This window comes from Branchiostoma lanceolatum, chromosome 1 (genome assembly GCF_035083965.1).
Source record: "Branchiostoma lanceolatum isolate klBraLanc5 chromosome 1, klBraLanc5.hap2, whole genome shotgun sequence".
NCBI lineage: Eukaryota > Metazoa > Chordata > Leptocardii > Amphioxiformes > Branchiostomatidae > Branchiostoma > Branchiostoma lanceolatum.
Genome location: NC_089722.1, coordinates 43565126 through 43584203, shown reverse-complemented (window position 1 = coordinate 43584203; position 19078 = coordinate 43565126). Strand labels below are relative to the sequence as shown.

Sequence of the window (19078 nt, the reverse complement as noted above, 5' to 3'; positions counted from 1 at the left end):
CGAAGCAGCGATTCCAAGAACCATCTAATGAAATTGGTGCGGCCTAAGATAGAAGCACTCACACAGAATCATGCAGTTCACAAAAAAGACAGCAAAATTGCTAAAATCCAGATTTATTGTCAACATGGCAACCCTCCAGTCTGGTTCCTGTACAGCTGATATGATTGGTGAACTTTAACCTCCTGTATGAACATGTACAACTCCTGTTCACACCATGGGCTAGTCTAAGACAGGGACAAACTCCAAGCAGATGTTTGGGCGAAAACCGTCACATTTCCCGGGTACTCCCTATTTTACAATCTTCACCCCAACATCTGCTTGAGCAAGGTCAAGGCTGTTATAGAAACATTTCTGAAGCCCCCCTCCCCCCATAGAACAGTCACCTACACCACCAGCACCGACTTTAATCACAGGGAAATACCCTCCATAAAAGCAACGACTTTCAAACACCATCGTTTGAAACTCTTTGAGAAAAACAAAAGTATGCTGCTTATTGGCCACATTTGATTCTGCAATCAAGTTTTACACCGGAAAAGATTCCAAGCTAAAATTTGTTTCAAATGTCCCATCGGTTAGTGCAACTATGGCATGGGGGACAGGAAATAGACATGTTATTTCTACTGAGACAAAGAAATACAGTAAATATAGATTTGTTCGAAAACATTAAAACACTTAACATGTACACATTGCCTTAAGTACTAATGAACAGACTCGGTAAAATAGTAAGAAGCACATACTCTCATCCTTTATACAAAAAAATAAGTTTCTTTCATAGAAACAACAAAATTACATTGACAAAACTTCGCTTTACACATAAAAACGGTGACAAGTATGAGCAAATATCTATAGCACAACTACAAAATTTCTTCTCCTGCCAAAAGTGTTGAGATTGGTAGATGGAAAAGAACAACCGTAAACAGTTCCAACTTTCTAACGTTGCACAGGGTACAAGTTGACGGACATTATTGCCCATAAAACTCAATTAATTTCGTCACCTTATTTGAAAACTGGTATGTTTTGCCCTTAAGTACAGTAAAGACTCTGTATTGCGATTCTAAAATATCATATCTGTATAAAAACTAAGCACACCCCTTGGGCCCTTTGTAATGCACATTTATGAACGATCATAATTAAGTAAAATGTTGGAACGCTGTGAATATGAACGAAGCAACGGAACATATGTGTAAGTTTATAGTAATTAACTGTAGCTGTAACAGTAACAACTTTGGAGCTTTTTTGTGTACATGATAATATTATCTAGTAAGTACAGAACTAGAGAAAATCAGAACTGGACAACTTTGTGATTTAATTTTGGTTAAGGTCTAACACAATAACCAGCAAATATGGTGCCAAAGGAAGGGGAATGTTCAACTCAGTCTACACGATTCTGGGATTGAGTTTCTTCTGACAGAACCAAAACAAGATATGAATATATATATCTACACCTGCCAATGGTTGGGTAGTCTTCCTGCAGCCTTCCTCAGTGCTACAGCGGGAAATAGAACCAGTCATTATTGCCCATCAGGAACGTATCAGAAGGACTACCCCAACACTGGCGGGTATAAATATCTTGATTGTGTACGAAGAAACCAATTCCACAGTGAGGTATTAAACCTGTGAGACTATTAGCAGATCTACAGAACTCCGCAGATCAGAATGGCAGACCAGACATCCAGGGAAGAACTGGGACTTGTTTTAAGGATTTGGCTTTTGTGAAAAACCTTTTAAAGTTGACATCCTTGGTTACAGAAACTGCCAGGACTGTGTATACAGGTGCAGTGGGTTATGAATAAAACTTTTGCCATCACCAAATATCGTAGTTCCAATCCCAGGAAATGTTGACAGGCTATGAGAGTCACCAAATATGGTATGTAGTTAGACTCCTGGAAAATGCAGGTTCTGAGTCACCAAATATGGTCACTCACATTCCAGGAAGCCTTGGTCGTGACTGTGTGAACCCTTATAACTGTAGACTCTGAACTCTGAACTTTAACCTGGCCAGACTTGGACAAAATAGACAGCTGTGGGAACAGGACACTTGCAGTCACCAAATATGGTAGTTCCAATTCCAGGAAACTGACACTTGAAAACTACAGTCCATGACTTCAGTACTACGCAGGGGGGACGGGTACATTGTCCATCCTCTTCTCACCTTGGGGCTGCTCCTGGGCATTCTCCCCCACCCCTGGGGCTTCCATCTGCCCCTTCCCCTCTCCCACGTCCCCCAGGGGAGGGTTGACATCCCCAGGGTGGCCGGGAACGGCGACCTGGGCCGGCACAAAGTCGGGGTTGTATTGGTACTCTTGTCCTTTCAACTGTGAAGAGAGGGAAACAGCATCAATGAAAGTGCAGTGCCAAGTGTATTCAGTAGGAGGCACTCCTGTACCACTGAGTAGTATCCAATGAACATTTGCTTTTAACTGTGAAGAGGGAAACAACAAAAGGATCAAAATCTCAGCATCGATGAGGCTGCAGTGCAAACTACAACCAGTAGGAGGCACTGCTGCACCACTGATGATTACTCTGTCCTATTGCACTTAACACTGTGAAGCAACAAGGCACAACAAGGAAATTTACGGGTACAATGTAGTTTGGCAGTATTGAGCTGCATATGAGGCTGCAGACCTAACTACAACCACTAGGGGGTGCTTTTGTAACAGTGAGTACAGTGCCAGTGTTCTATTATTCTTCTTGTGCTTTCACTGGTTACTTGTTTCTTGCAAGGAACATGTTGAGAAAGGTGTAGCAGGGAAACACATTTCAGCCAGGGTTCGCATCATCAATGGGGATGCAGTACCAGATGCATCCAGTAGGAGGTGCTGTCATACCAGGGCCAAAGAATTTAGACTCTATACCACCTTTCATTTGTCACCTTCCTCAGGGCAATATTGACTGGTTGTACTTTGCACTGCAGCTTATTGTTATCTCCATGAAAAATGGAGATATAGTTTTGGGTGTGTCTGTGTGTCTGTCTGTTTGTTTGTCTGTCCGTTTGTTTGTGTTTCCGGACCATTCCAGTCAGCATAACTCAAGAGCCTCTTGATGGATTACGATGATATTTGGTATGTGGGCAGGTGTTGTGAAGCCGAAATTCAAGGTCGATTTTGGGCCCCCTGGTATGTGACCTTGGTACTGCAGCAGAAATTCCATTTTTGTATCTCTTGTTGCTGCTGCAGTGGTAAGAATGCAGCCCCGAATGTAACTGCAGTAGCTACAGTGGGAAGTAGAACCAGTCAGTATTGCCCTGAGGAAGGAGACAGGCTGCCACCAAAACGTTGTCCAGGTAAAAACACTTGGCTGTTATCTGGTGATCAAACAAGTGTCTTGCCTCATGCTTGTTTTTCAACCCACCTTTGGTATTTGGCAAGTGCAAGAATATACATGCATGTTTTTGGATCTAATAGGACTTCAAATCAAACCAAAAATAAACAAACAAACAAATTTTCTGAAAATTGCCTGAGGAAGGTGACAGATGGGCACAGATTAAACAGTTAACAGATGTCTTGCTTCATGTTTATTTTTCCTAAAACAGCCCTTAACATGGACCCACCTTTTTCGTGTTTTCCAGTACAACTGCGTCGGGTTTGCCGTAGTCGGGTGGGTTCTGTCGTGGGTCGTAGCCCAGGCGTTGCAGCATGGGTGCGATGTATGGCATGTCGCGTACGACGTCGTCCGGGATGTGTCCGACCCACGACGTCAGCGCGTCCAAGTTCACCGGCTTCACTACCTGGTCCGTCGACCTCTCAATTCTGGAAACACACAAACGTTGTGAAACTTTGTTCTAATGCTTGGTACAATGCTAAACCTTCTTCCAACACTACATGGTAGAAACAGATCAAATTTTCAACGACCACTGTTGCCTTCTTCAGCATCAATAATGACCAATCACTTCCGAACTTATTGACACATGCCTTTACGGATAAGTGACGTCAGCAATTGGTCAAACGTGCCAGGAAGTTTATTCTAATGCTTCTTTGTTTGACTGTTTGCATTGCATATCCAAAAAACTGCCTTATGGCGTAACACGCCAGGTTTGCACTGAACAGTACAAGCTGCATATCCGGACAGATTCATGTTATCCACACACACCGGGAAAGACCTCTACTCTTTTCGATAAGTGTGGTGGGTTCTTTTACATGTTCCAGGTGTGGCTCTCTTCAAACACAGGATCTCAATTTTATGCCCGAGGATAGTCCCTAATCCATGAAGCTGATAGTATGTACTCATTTTCACCTGAGTGAAGTGAGGAAATTTGTGTAAAGTTTGTTTGTTTATTTAAGTGTTTTTCCCAAGGGCTGCTGGGACATGTCAGGGGATTCTACCCCGGGACCTTTGAGGTTTGTGCACCCTAGCCTACCATTACACCAAACGAGGACATCAACAACACAATAGAAGACTAGGACTTACAGCCTTATTTTCTTTGTCCTCAGACACCTCTATAGAATCTAAATGTTTTAGCCAAAGGACAAGGTACAAGATGAAAACAGACCTGGGAGGAAAATTTCATCAGACGAGGATTTTTGGAGTTTCTTTTATCATCAGACTAAATTCACCCCCTAAAATTGTGTGATCCATGAAATAGACTCTTCTCTTAGACATATTTTGGTTCATTTTCTAACTGAGCACTTTCTATTTAACCCTCTGCCTTTCACCTACCCCAGTAACCAAATACAAATTTGTTGCCAAAGGGCTACTTCAGCAGGATATGTAAGGTCAAGGTCTGGCAACCAACAAATCGAATTGATCCCGCCTGATTGGAAGGAGCCAGATGAAGACGTTTACCCTCATTTCCCAGAAGAGCCGCAGAAGGCCAAGATCAACGACCTAATCACAGGGAAAGATGACAAACGGCAGGTCATGGGGGGTGAAGTGTGCCGACCCGGGTTATTGATAACCCTGTGACCTTCAGAACTACAAGGGAAGGGCAAGGGCACTGGTGATGACCTTCACAGATGGTAGGAATAGGTAGTTTTGACCTTGACTAGATAGTGGATACATATAGTATGACCTTCATGGCCTCATTAAGAAACCTGCGACCTTCAAAGATCAAAGTTGACAGGAAGGGCAAGGACATTGTGATGACCTTCATGGACAGAAGGCAGAAGTAATGTTGACCTTGATATGTAGTAGGTATGAACTTGTGAACTTTCGCAATCTATACTTTTTCATTTTTATCAAATTTGTATTCTCATTGCAAATATAAATACAATGATTGTTTATGTGCAAGTTCTTGCCCTAAGGGTAAGCGGACTGGTGAAAGATATATGTGACACGGACAGTGGTTGACACTTGACACTATTGTAACGAGACTAATGCCAACACTAGTTGGCTATAACTAGACTTGTTGGATTTGGCTTTTTTTTGTAGCAGAGGAACATGAAAAGCCACACTTTATCTGTAATTTGTGGGTTCTGTGATTTTGAGAGGAGAGTGGTTTTCTGTTTGCAAATAAACTGTGAAAGGTGGGGTACGTCATGATGACTTCTTTAAACATTGGGGTTCTTTCGTCATAAATTGCGCTAATGATATAGAATAACTTTGCACGACAATTGTGCACGGTACAATGTATGGCAACAACTATTAAACATAGTACAAAATAGAGGTATAGGATATAATTAACATCCTAATAACTAAGAAAAACAGTAAGGGCTAGCATAAGCTTTTGATACAGTGTTACAAAAGAGTGGGACTAATCATGAGTTTCAGTATTTTTCTGGAAATAAAGCAGTCTTTTATATAGATGTATTTACATGTACCTATTTTTGCATTGTAGGAGTTGTTGCATCTAAAGATAAATTCAAATCTGTCTGTAGCATCAAGTCTCTAATATATGACAGAGAAATCTCACTTTGATAAGGACGCGCCTCCCGGCTTGCCGATGAAGTCCTGATGATGGAGCACAGCCTCGTCCCACGGGATCTCCAGGAACGTCAGGATGCGCTCCATCCACTCCTTAGGGTGTAATACCAGCTGCTCGTACTGTACAGGCATGCACTTCGTGGGACCCACCTGTAAACAAACAAACAAACAAACAAACAAACAAACAAACATTAGGGTCAGGATGCGCTCCATCCACTCCTTAGGGTGTAATACCAGCTGCTCGTACTGTACAGGCATGCACTTCGTGGGACCCACCTGTAAACAAACAAACAAACAAACAAACAAACAAACAAACATTAGGGTCAGGATGCGCTCCATCCACTCCTTAGGGTGTATTACCAGCTGCTCGTACTGTACAGGCATGCACTTCGTGGGACCCACCTGTAAACAAACAAACAAACAAACAAACATTAGGGTCAGGATGCGCTCCATCCACTCCTTAGGGTGTATTACCAGCTGCTCGTACTGCACAGGCATGCACTTCGTGGGACCCACCTGTAAACAAACAAACAAACAAACAAACAAACATTAGGGTCAGGATGCGCTCCATCCACTCCTTAGGGTGTATTACCAGCTGCTCGTACTGTACAGGCATGCACTTCGTGGGACCCACCTGTAAACAAACAAACAAACAAACAAACATTAGGGTCAGGATGCGCTCCATCCACTCCTTAGGGTGTAATACGAGCTGCTCGTACTGTACAGGCATGCACTTCGTGGGACCCACCTGTAAACAAACAAACAAACAAACAAACAAACATTAGGGTCAGGATGCGCTCCATCCACTCCTTAGGGTGTATTACCAGCTGCTCGTACTGTACAGGCATGCACTTCGTGGGACCCACCTGTAAACAAACAAACAAACAAACAAACAAACATTAGGGTCAGGATGCGCTCCATCCACTCCTTAGGGTGTATTACCAGCTGCTCGTACTGTACAGGCATGCACTTCGTGGGACCCACCTGTAAACAAACAAACAAACAAACAAACAAACATTAGGGTCAGGATGCGCTCCATCCACTCCTTAGGGTGTATTACCAGCTGCTCGTACTGTACAGGCATGCACTTCGTGGGACCCACCTGTAAACAAACAAACAAACAAACAAACAAACATTAGGGTCAGGATGCGCTCCATCCACTCCTTAGGGTGTAATACCAGCTGCTCGTACTGTACAGGCATGCACTTCGTGGGACCCACCTGTAAACAAACAAACAAACAAACAAACAAACATTAGGGTCAGGATGCGCTCCATCCACTCCTTAGGGTGTATTACCAGCTGCTCGTACTGTACAGGCATGCACTTCGTGGGACCCACCTGTAAACAAACAAACAAACAAACAAACATTAGGGTCAGGATGCGCTCCATCCACTCCTTAGGGTGTATTACCAGCTGCTCGTACTGCACAGGCATGCACTTCGTGGGACCCACCTGTAAACAAACAAACAAACAAACAAACATTAGGGTCAGGATGCGCTCCATCCACTCCTTAGGGTGTATTACCAGCTGCTCGTACTGTACAGGCATGCACTTCGTCGAACCCACCTGTAAACAAACAAACAAACAAACAAACATTAGGGTCAGGATGCGCTCCATCCACTCCTTAGGGTGTAATACGAGCTGCTCGTACTGCACAGGCATGCACTTCGTCGAACCCACCTGTAAACAAACAAACAAACAAACAAACATTAGGGTCAGGATGCGCTCCATCCACTCCTTAGGGTGTAATACCAGCTGCTCGTACTGTACAGGCATGCACTTCGTCGAACCCACCTGTAAACAAACAAACAAACAAACAAACATTAGGGTCAGGATGCGCTCCATCCACTCCTTAGGGTGTAATACAAGCTGCTCGTACTGTACAGGCATGCACTTCGTGGAACCCACCTGTAAACAAACAAACAAACAAACAAACAAACAAACATTAGGGTCAGGATGCGCTCCATCCACTCCTTAGGGTGTAATACGAGCTGCTCGTACTGTACAGGCATGCACTTCGTGGGACCCACCTGTAAACAAACAAACAAACAAACAAACATTAGGGTCAGGATGCGCTCCATCCACTCCTTAGGGTGTAATACAAGCTGCTCGTACTGTACAGGCATGCACTTCGTGGAACCCACCTGTAAACAAACAAACAAACAAACAAACAAACAAACATTAGGGTCAGGATGCGCTCCATCCACTCCTTAGGGTGTAATACGAGCTGCTCGTACTGTACAGGCATGCACTTCGTGGGACCCACCTGTAAACAAACAAACAAACAAACAAACAAACAAACAAACATTAGGGTCAGGATGCGCTCCATCCACTCCTTAGGGTGTAATACGAGCTGCTCGTACTGTACAGGCATGCACTTCGTCGAACCCACCTGTAAACAAACAAACAAACAAACAAACAAACAAACAAACATTAGGGTCAGGATGCGCTCCATCCACTCCTTAGGGTGTAATACGAGCTGCTCGTACTGTACAGGCATGCACTTCGTGGGACCCACCTGTAAACAAACAAAAATACAACAAACAAACAAACATTAGGTATCCATCCTTTTAATATCATATGTATTCCACACAATAGAACAGTTTAAAGACTGTTTGGGCTTAAAGGAAAAAACGGTTGTGCCAATCAGTGATATGTTTTCCCCTGGTGAAATGAAAATAAACAAGCAAACTGCCCCCAGCTTGTAGAAACTTACTAAAATTCCCCAACTGCTCCCACAGTACAGACATTTAGTTATTAAATAGTGTCTACATGAAATGCAAAGTGGATAATAATGAGGCAATATCACTCCATTTGCTTGGTCGGCCTTTGACATTTAAAGTTTGTAACACAATAGTATAGCACTGACGACGTTGGATAATTTCTTAGCGGAGAAACCAACTTTCTATAACCAGTCTCAGAGTCTCCCTTCGCACTGAATCCTGTGAAATCTATGGAAAAAGATGCGCCTGCATCCCAATCATCTTAAGATTATGACCATGGCAAGGAGAAGTTGCTCCAAAGATCAATGATCTGACATCTTCATCAGAGTTGGAAGATTCTCCAACAGAAAATCTCAGCCATGAAACGAAACTGACATGGCCTAACAGTCTACAGTCTATTTATGGAGTCTTTCACTTCAATCGTTCCCACTTTTTCACCTTTCCCAATGAATCATGATCTGTCTTTTAACGCTCCATTACTCTGTCTACATCCATGACTCTTCCACCTTACAGGGCCGCAGCAATTAGAACTGTTGGTTCTCAGACTTAGTTAATGCTGAACTTGTAGATCAACATGAAAACAGAGTCTGAGGGGAAAGTCTGTATCTTGGTACACTCAGTTCCAGGGAGTGAATATAGTCAGATTCAAGTTTTCCTCACAGCCCTCTGTTACTATATTTTAAACCTTTCAAATATTTATTTGTTTATATCAACATGGTTGAAATACGCATAATTGATACAATATACATGTACTCCCGAATTGCGTTGACCTTACAAATCAAACCTAAACACAAAATGCAAGCATGAGTGCGAAAACTTTAACAATTAAACATCTTGATTTCTTGCTAGATCTTTACTCTAAGATGTCTGAGAACCGAGGAATTGACCCAGCAAGGCCTTAAAGGTGTTCAGAAGGTTCGTTAGTTTGACGTTCTAAGGAGCAGGAGACTGATTTTCCCCCCGAGCGAAGTTAACGCCCTCCATCGGCGCTGCCGGCGAGCGTTCGGCCGCGTCGGCAGAAACAAACGATCCCCGACAGAATTTAATTTTCTGCTCTCGATAACTCCAATCACACGGCTCGACGCAGGTGATTACTGCATAAATCAACCCCGCGGGTCGTTACCCGGGTGATGTCACGTTGACATGGCAACGGAGCATGCTCGGCGACCTGTTTTGTACATGCAGGGGTACAAATGTCCAAAAACATTGTACATGTACTAAATTCTGAGCTTTTGTGTTCTGCAAGTTTGAGAGGATGAAGGGGACTGGGCAGCTATCATAGGTTTGGAGACCGGGCTAAATTCTGAAGTGCGTACTAGATATTCATTACTCTGCCTTCCTGTGGTCTCAACAGCCTGATGATGAACTGGCACCCTGGACAAATCATTTCACACAGAATCTGGCAGGTAGGTTATGCACCCTTTCTAGTTTGTCTTTGCAATGGGCTCCCACGATGTAAGATTGGATCCTTGTTAAGTGTAGAACAAACAATAAAACCTGAAAGCTAATTTTGCAACCGCACTCTCAAATTCTCAAATTCTATAAAATTTAGAAACATGTTTGTCTTTTTGTACTTGCTGTGATTTCTTCTACTGTAAGTCCAAAAAAAGGGAAACCTAATTTTGCAACCTTACTCTCAAATTCCTGCGTACAAACATGTTAGTTAAAACTAACATGTTTGTACGCACTGCAGTCTGGAATAATCTCTAATTCCATGGTTTCTTCAACTAAAGGTCTGTTTGGATACACAAGTCCCCCTGACAAAGCTCTGTATATACACCTTCAAGCTGGTCTTTCTTTGTACTTCAATCCCACAGTATAAAACTGGATCCCTTTCAAAGTGCAGAACAAGCGGCGAAAGCTGAAAGCTGTCTTCACAAGCTCAGGCTCAAAGTCTCCCGTGCCGAGTGCTGCTCATGTGGGTGCCAAGGCCAGGGGATCTCGATGGCTCGGTCTTGTCGAGCGGTAATGCACATGTTGGAGCTGGTAAAGCTTGTGTTAGAGCATGATTTGGAGCTGGTAATGTGCGTGTTTGAGCATGATTTGGAGCTGGTAATGTGCGTGTTTGAGCGAAGCTGAAGCACAAACGCGGCGGCTTTGCACGGCTCAACACGTCAAACCCACACAAAGAGCTGCTGACACAAAGTCGGCACATACGGCAGGGATCAGGCTGGGCCAGCTGCAGTCTGGGGTCTTCACAAGTCTGAGGACAGAACCTGTGTTTCTTAAGAACCTATGGACAAAACCTGTTTCTTACGAACTTAACTAGAGGGTTCTTGACATGTCTAGAGATGAAACCTGTGTTTTTTAAGAAGATACGGACGGAACCTAAGTTTCTTAAGAACCTGAAAAGACGGTCTTGAGGGTTCTATACAAGTCTAAACCTGTGTTTATTAAGAACCTAAAGAGACAGCCATGAAAGGTAACAGACTCCTCAAATGTTGACATGTCTTCTTTGACATTGTTCACTACAGATGAATCAGTTTCAGATAAGATCTTGTCAAACTCATCGCTTCAGGTTTTTTTCTTTGGAAAAAAGGTTAAGGTCACTAGTGCTTTCATTTTAAACAATGGAAACTAAAGTATGACAGGAACATTTTGAATGTATGAATATTAAACTGGAAAATCACAGTATCAGAGAGGGAAATACAGTCAGCTTCAAGTTTTCCACCCAGCCCTCTGTTTTCATGTTGTTCTCCTAATTTCTTTAGTTGAAATGTCCAAGAACCGATAAAATAAATGGAAGTGGCCTAATCCTAGAACACTCCACTTAATCTTTGTCATGATTAGGTGAAAGGTCGGATGTACTTACTTTTCAATATTCCCTTTGAAAAAGCTTAGAACAAAGTGACCAGGATTTCTTGTTTCTATTACGAAAGGAGGGACGGATTTTGGGATAACCTCCCTCATGTCCTCAATGCCAAGCTGCAAGCAGGCCGATTTGAGCTCCTCATAAATAAACAAAGGTTAGAAAAAAAACCTCAAAAACACCCCAAAAAAACAACAAAATGTCAGACTTCAAATTTTTACAGGCTGTCAGAGACATAAGATGTACCACATTCATTTGACTAGTGTGTCATCAACAGCACCAGGACTACATTCTTTCAACCTGCCAAATAAATATTGTGTTGTTAACAGTACAAAGCAGACGTTTCTTGGGTAGGAGAGATTCAAGACACGGCCTCAACTGACCCGTCTGTTTGCAATAAGATCTGTCGAGACTCCCGCGATACTGTCTTGGTCTTAATAATCAAGATTCCACCAATATTGTCTTGGTGCCATATCAATATTTAAGACTTCTCTGATATCATCTTGCTCTTGTCTTAATAAACAAGACCCCTACGATATTGTGTTGGTATCTCCTTAATAATCGAGACTCTCCCAATATCTTATTATGATCGTCATAATAATCCAAACTCCCTCGATATTGTCTTGGTCTTGTCTTAATAACTTCAGCCTCCACCAGGGAGCTTCACAGTAATATGTCCCAGTGTACCCTGGGACTGACCCCTGACCTTTCACCCATGTCCCATGTCATGTCTGCAGTCTTCAGGGACATTTCTGCCACTTTTCCTGGTATGCGTCTGCAAAAACACCAAATCATTTCATTGCCTTTCAGACATTTTGAAGTAGCAATTTGGCACAGAGGACAAGATGAAAACAGAGACCTGTGAGGTAAATTTACATTCACTCCCTGAAACTATGTGTACAAAGCAAAAGTGTCCCCCCAGGCTAAAGTGTGTCCTCATGGAAAAGTGTCCCCTTTATCCTCAGACTCTGTTTTAATATTTTTTTTTTACAGCATCAGCATCATTTTTTTCTAATTTATGAAACAACAAACCAAATGAGTGTGGCCTGAGACAGTCACACCTGGGTTCATCAGTTGATAAAGACATTGTCCCCTCTGGGCTAAAATTTAATATAGCTGTACAGACAAGTCCATCCCTGTGCCTTTTATTACAATCGTTTTTCCCTAGATCTGTCATAGAATCGAACTCAATGCCACCAAGTACTAAAGGAGCATCTTCACTAGATAGCTTAAAACAACACTTACAGTTAGATATGCAAAGACTAGGTGTGACAGGTCGTTCAGTGCAATATAACAGTGTAATAAACCACTGCTACATTAAGTCTCCCGGTGGACAGCCTGTCTACCCGGTGGACAGAGGAGTCATCCCCTTCTACTGCAATCACTGTGACCCAACAGGACATTTGAGATTCTCCTGGATATAGAACTGGCCTCCAGCCAGATTCGGGTACATCACTGTCCCTGGTGCTGATTTTGTAGCTGTTATAACAAAGCTGTACCAGAAAGTACTAAAAAAGAAGATAAAAACAAAACTTAACCTTCTCGCTGTTGACAAACCTGTAATAAATGAATTATCTGTGCTAAAAGCCTACTTAAGCAGGAAGAAGGTTAAAGTGGTACAGTGGTCATGAATTCAATTCTGGACTAGAAGATCATAGTTTGAAATTTTATCCATTTTTGACAAGTTTTACAAGTTTCTCAACTTTCTCCCTCCAGTTTCTATCTACCAACCCTAGGTGGTGACTTTCTGCCCTGAGTAGCCTTAAGTCCATAGACATCAGACCTGATCCAATAATGCGTTAAAATACTCCACCAGCTGAGTAAGGTTTGTATTGGCGTAAAGCTGACTTGTTCTTTAAAGCCGATTTATTAGCACAGTCCATTAACGATGATTAACGAACGTCTACGGAGGCAACAGTCAACACCCATCCAACCAGTTCCAGGAATGTACAAGACACTGAAGTGATGTTTGTAAGGTTGTGAAGTCATTTTCACAAGCTCACTTGTTACCCTGAGTGGTCTTAAGTCCACAGACGTTAGACCAAATCCAATAAAAAGCCACATATGCCAGCGGCTCAAGGTATTTTGTAATGTTTTAAAGCCGACTTACTTTCTAAAGCCGACTTATCAGCACAGTCCATTAACGATGATTAACGAACAGCTGTGAAGGCCGTGGAAAAGACCACGCTGGATTTCTCGAAGTCAAGACAAGGTCGCACCAAGCAAAGTCAGATCTAGACTCTTTTGACCACCAGAACAACAGGTTTCTATAAAAGAACTTTCTCCCTTCAGATTTTGTTGACAAACCCTGGCTGCAGGTGTCGACTTAAGGCAGCCGTAAGTCAACAGACATTTGACCCAAGCAAATGACTGAAGGCACTGAAGTGAGGTTTGACACTTTGTAACATAGTGAATTTGTTTTTCTAAAGCTGACTTATTAGAACAATCCATTAACAGTTATCAACAAACAGCAGCGAAGGCTGTGGAAAAAAACATGTTGGATTTCTCTAAATTCTTGGGAAGGTCTGCAATACAAACAAAGAAACAAAAGTTTTAAAACTTTTTCCATTTAGTTTCTGTCTGCAAACCCGGGCTGCAGGAGGTGACTTACAGCCTTACTTTAATAAGTCAACAAATGTCAAACCAAATCCAGTAACCCTCATGTTCCAGGAACTGGAGTGATGTATGACAGCTTTTAACATCGTAAAGTTGTTTTCTAAAGCTGACTTATTAGAACAGTCCATTAACAATGATTAATGAACAGTGTGAAGGCCATGGAAAAGACCACGTTGGATTTGTCTAAGTCTGGACAAGACCGCGCCAATTCAAACCTTTTACCGTCAGCTGTGTGTAAAATTATCCGACAGAAACACGCTTTCCTGAATTTGTCCAAAATCTGCAGCTTTAGCGCTAGATTTGTGTCAAAAATGTCAACATCAAAACAACAGGAAAATTGGCATGGTGACAAATCTGATTGAACTTGCAGCTATAAGTTAAAGCTGGATCGGGAGGGAAAAGTTGTCAACACCTTTTTTGTGAAGGTTGTGTATAAAACCTTACAGACTGCAGCTTGGGCTAAAGGAATCCAGTTGTGTGGTTCTCAATCTCTGAGCTATTCAATATTCCTCATACTGTACAATGAACTTTGACTTTGTAAATTTTATCAGTTTTACTTCTGTGTTGCAGAATGTTTCTTTTTACTTTTACTTTCTACATATTAACAGATTCACTTTCTACCCCCACAAACGTCCACTTCTGACTTTGAAGATTCTTATTTGGGACTCTCACTTTTCATCCTACATATTTTTACTTGCTATTGCAAGGAGTCTTACCTTTTATCTTACAGCTGTGGTCCACATTGTTTTTTGTGTACTTTTACTTCAGACTTTCATTTCTATCTTTAATTCTCCTACAGACTTACATTTTCTGCACAATAGACTTCACTTTTTATCTTTAACCTAAGTCTCCAACAGACTTTCATTTCATAATCTGCAGACTTTCACTTTCAACAGCCTCTTACATTCTGTACAATAGACTTTCCCTTTTTATCTTCCAATCATCTGGGTTTATTACTTCTGTCTCGTTCCACCCCAATATTGCACAGATGACAGAAACTCAGGATAATGTCAGCGTCCTTCTGACTCTTAAGACTCTCAAACAAGATCTTAATAGAGACGACGGAACCCACTGCCAGACAATGTGGCTCGAGACATCCCGGAATTCTCGTAGCCATGACGACAGATACTGTTCAGGTGATTTAAGTAACTATTCCTGTCATTAAGGTCTTTTGAAACGATGCCCATTTTGAGGAGTAGATTGGAGAATTTCTTTTATTGTGGCTCGAAATCTGCACTTAATGAGACTCTGTTTTGCCCAGAACCTCAGCCTGACTCCACAGATACTGTAAATACTTTTAATTCCGCAAGGACTTAATTTTGCGGTAGCATGGGATAAAATACTGGATACTACTACTAAGGGGGAAAGATGGTGTTTCGCTATGTTTCAGTTTCGCAGTTAAAACAATTCTTTACCTCACTTACTGTAGTGATACACTGGAAATGCAAAGTTGCAGTGTGTGATTAACTAGCAGTGAAGAGGACACTTCGAAAACTGTGAAAATGAACCCACCCTAAACATTTTCTCTGTGTTTCTGTATGATTCACCTGTACAATGTCAAGCGTCATGTTCTTTACTTGTTTTTTGTGTTGCATCCCAATTTATTATCTTCTTCTGTATAGTCATTTGTAGTGGTAATGTCTTTTTTAATAAACCAATAAAAGGAGAGAATAATTATTTCAAAAAAACATTTAAAGATTAACAGTATGTTCCTCTCTTCCCTTGGGGTAAGCGGTCTGCAGATCCTTGAATAAAATGGACGGTGTCTGAAACCAGTTCCAGAGAGCTAATTTTTGCACACAGACACATTGTATAGCATATAGAGGTTCTAGACTCATACATGTGCAGCTGGCTGTGAAATGAACTTGCCGAGTACACCCATCTCAGTCGATTATGTCGCAACCCCGGGTTTTTATGTCTCTCGAGGGAGGGGGGATTTGATACAGCTGCAGGGTATCAACAGACCAAGGAATATACATTTTGTTGTGATCAGGTAAAGCCGACACGAAAACATTCTGTTAACTATCATCATTGTGCAAAGCCCATGAGGAGGTGGTTGCTGGTTGAAGCCTGCAGTTGGTTGCTTGAAAGAGTTCACTTACTATGTAAAATGGGACGGGACTGTCTGAATGTGGTTGTTGACAAGAGTTGGTTGTAGGATACAGTTGGTTGGATGGACAAGTTTGACTGTATAACCATAACACAACCGGGAAATGACATGACGTTAAAACATATAGGGAGTCAGCTACATGTATAGACTATGTAACATAACATACAGGAAATCTGCTCTATTTGTGGTAAAGCCTGTTAGTCCAGTAATCAACATGTAATCTGATGCCTGGTACAACAAAAGATGTTCCACACATAAATCAGCAGGTGTTGATCTACGGTATGAAATGAGTGATGGTCCATGCTGCAGAAATATGCTGATCTACAGTAAACATGTTTGACAGGACCTGATGCAGAAATGTGCTGATGTATAGTATCTACAATTGACAGGGCCTGATGCAGAAATATGCAGATCTACAGTAAACATGTTTGACAAGACCTGATGCAGAAACATACTGATCTACAGTAAACATGTTTGACAGGGTCTGATGCAGAAATACGCTGATCTACAGTAAACATGTTTGACTGGGCCTGATGCAGAAATATGCTGATCTACAGTAAACATGTTTGACAGGGCCTGATGCAGAAATGTGTTGACACATTAAACTCTTCATTTCACAGCCCATTGCAGAGGTGAACACTCTTCACTCCTGCCCTCATGCATACAGACCTGCCGGGAGCCAGGACCGGGGCATGCCAGGCAGGTTGTAGGGTTCGTAAGGCAACACAAATCCAATTTGTTGGTTTTTAGACTTTAAAGAATGATGTTGAACTGGAAAATCAACACGACAACAGAGGCAGACTGAATTTTTACTAAAAATGACTAAGAACAAAGAAAATAGTGTTGATATGTTCGTGAATAATTTCACCAGGTTGGCGAATGACTGAATAGCAAGGTTGTCGAAACGTCGGCTCTTGTAAAAAGCTTGGATGTGAATAAAAGAACTTGCTATTCAGTGTTGATATGGTCTATACTGCATTTTGTTCAATGGTTTAATTCAGTAAGAATATTCCATCTGTAAAATTTCCATCCTAATAATCTGCATACCTTCAAAGTACAATTTCAAAATAATGCTCATAACACAAAGAATTCATAGCTAATTCAAAAATATTCTAACCACGTAAACTTTTGTAATAACATTTGTTGTAGGCTGAGGATCTCTATACTTGTTTTTGCATTTGTATTAATTTGTATACTGCTTGCATCTGTTATTTGCTTTAGTTTGATCTCATTTAATTAAGTCATATTTGATTTATTCTACTTTTTGCTTCATGAAACTTGCTTAACTTTGTCCTTGTCTGGTATTGTGTAGCTTTTTTGTGGCACTGTGATATAAGCTTTGTACAGTGCCACTATGTCTTTGGTCTTTGTTACTGTACTTCTAATAAGAAAAAAAATCATCACCACATGTGTTTAGTTTTATGTTGGTACATGGTGTAACAGTTAAGGTGTCTTACCCAGAATCCATGCTTTCCCTATACTAATTCAACACTTCTGCCCTCATGCACACAGACCTGCAGTGAGCCGGGACTGGGGAACGCCAGGGTAGTTCGCATGCTGGCATGACACTCAGCTGTGATGGTAAATGACATTATGAATAACTATTGAACTTTACAATACAATACCAGCACTGTAAAGATCAGGACTCACCCAAATTTTCACCTGACTAGTTGGTATGCAGCATTTGCATGGCTGGAAAAACTCATTTTCTAGGCAACATCACTTTAATTTGTTGGTGCAAAGCATAAAAAGTACACATTTTCAGGGAGTGAATACTGTCGGAGATCCAGCCCTCTGTTTTCATATTGACCCCTTGCTCAATGTTTTACCAAAAATACCTGTCCTACGCTGCATCTGTGATGCTTGACATCATTCCTAGTTATTCAGCTGGCGTCATTTCTGCACCGTCACACTTTCTCTCTAATAATTCAAATGGTTACAATTTGTGTGTTTCTCATGTCACAGAAATTACACTGCAGAACCGTTACAGTAATCTGCTGAAATTGTAATTAACCTGACTTTAATATCATATTATTTCACAGGTTTTCATTACTTTTCCTGTAACACGTCAAACTCATGAATCAATGTGACTTAATACTGCACTATCATATGGATCTTTCCTTACTTTGTATGATAATTCTAAATTCCTGATCAAGAAATTCAATAAACACTAATTCCTAAGATTGGGTAAATGTTACAAATTAGACAAACTGTGGATATTTTACATTATATATTAGCAGATGAATAATGTGAGACACACAGCGAATAAAGCAGAAACTTAATAAAGACTGATTCATGACTTTTCATGGGATTGGTTCAAAGTTACGAAATTAGACAAACTCTGGATATTTTGAAATATCAGAACACTGTAATTAACAAATGACTTATGTGAGACACATGCAGCAAATAAACCACTTCAACTGAATCCATTTCTTTCTACATGATTGTTAATATTTCAAACACAAGGCTTGAATTGTTGGCAACAGAATAAAATCAATGGTAAAAATGAAAAATGTTCCAATTAATGACACGACGCAAAGTCGCTTCCAATTCTATTCCTCATCACCTTAGCTGAACTTTAACGTCCAAGACGTAAAGTCTAACGTCTAAGATGTGGGGATTAACTGTCCGTGTCTCAAAGATTGATTGTAGATTACGAGGGAATGTTTTCATCTCCTTGATAGGTTCGATTGATATAAATCCAGGCATGCTAAAGTGGCAAAATGCCATTTGTTAAGTAAAACTGGGTGTCCTGTTAGGAAATATAAGATGGAGAATTGAGCGATGTGTTTTTTTCCATTGAAAATAGGATTTTATATTAAAGAAGTTGCTGCTATTTCAGGGGTCTAAATTGAATACGGTATTTTTGTAAGTCCGCATAAGGTATTTTTGTAAGTCCAAATACGGTATTTTTGTAAGGCTAAATATGGTACTTTTGTTAGTTTAAACATGGTATGTCTT

General features: G+C 41.2%; 2 protein-coding genes across 2 annotated transcripts in view; both read right to left on the bottom strand.

Moving 5' to 3' along the window:
• Positions 1-742: 742 nt before the first annotated feature.
• On the bottom strand, positions 743-6038 carry LOC136424623 (protein-tyrosine sulfotransferase 1-like). Its single transcript, XM_066413244.1, has 3 exons — positions 5849-6038; positions 3551-3749; positions 743-2315 (listed from the first exon to the last, which is right to left on the bottom strand). The coding sequence occupies exons 1-3, from the start codon at positions 5989-5991 to the stop codon at positions 2112-2114; spliced, it is 546 nt and encodes a 181-aa protein (XP_066269341.1). The 5' UTR covers positions 5992-6038; the 3' UTR covers positions 743-2111.
• Positions 6039-6215: 177 nt separating this feature from the next.
• LOC136427274 (uncharacterized) overlaps positions 6216-19078 on the bottom strand; it is a 71286-nt gene continuing 58423 nt past the window's right edge. The window contains exons 5-14 of the mRNA XM_066416089.1: positions 8288-8377; positions 8036-8125; positions 7800-7889; positions 7564-7653; positions 7336-7425; positions 7108-7197; positions 6872-6961; positions 6636-6725; positions 6408-6493; positions 6216-6261 (exon numbers count right to left, since the gene is read on the bottom strand). Coding sequence (XP_066272186.1) covers positions 6216-6261; positions 6408-6493; positions 6636-6725; positions 6872-6961; positions 7108-7197; positions 7336-7425; positions 7564-7653; positions 7800-7889; positions 8036-8125; positions 8288-8377 — 852 coding nt within the window. The remainder of the gene's footprint in view (positions 6262-6407; positions 6494-6635; positions 6726-6871; positions 6962-7107; positions 7198-7335; positions 7426-7563; positions 7654-7799; positions 7890-8035; positions 8126-8287; positions 8378-19078) is intronic.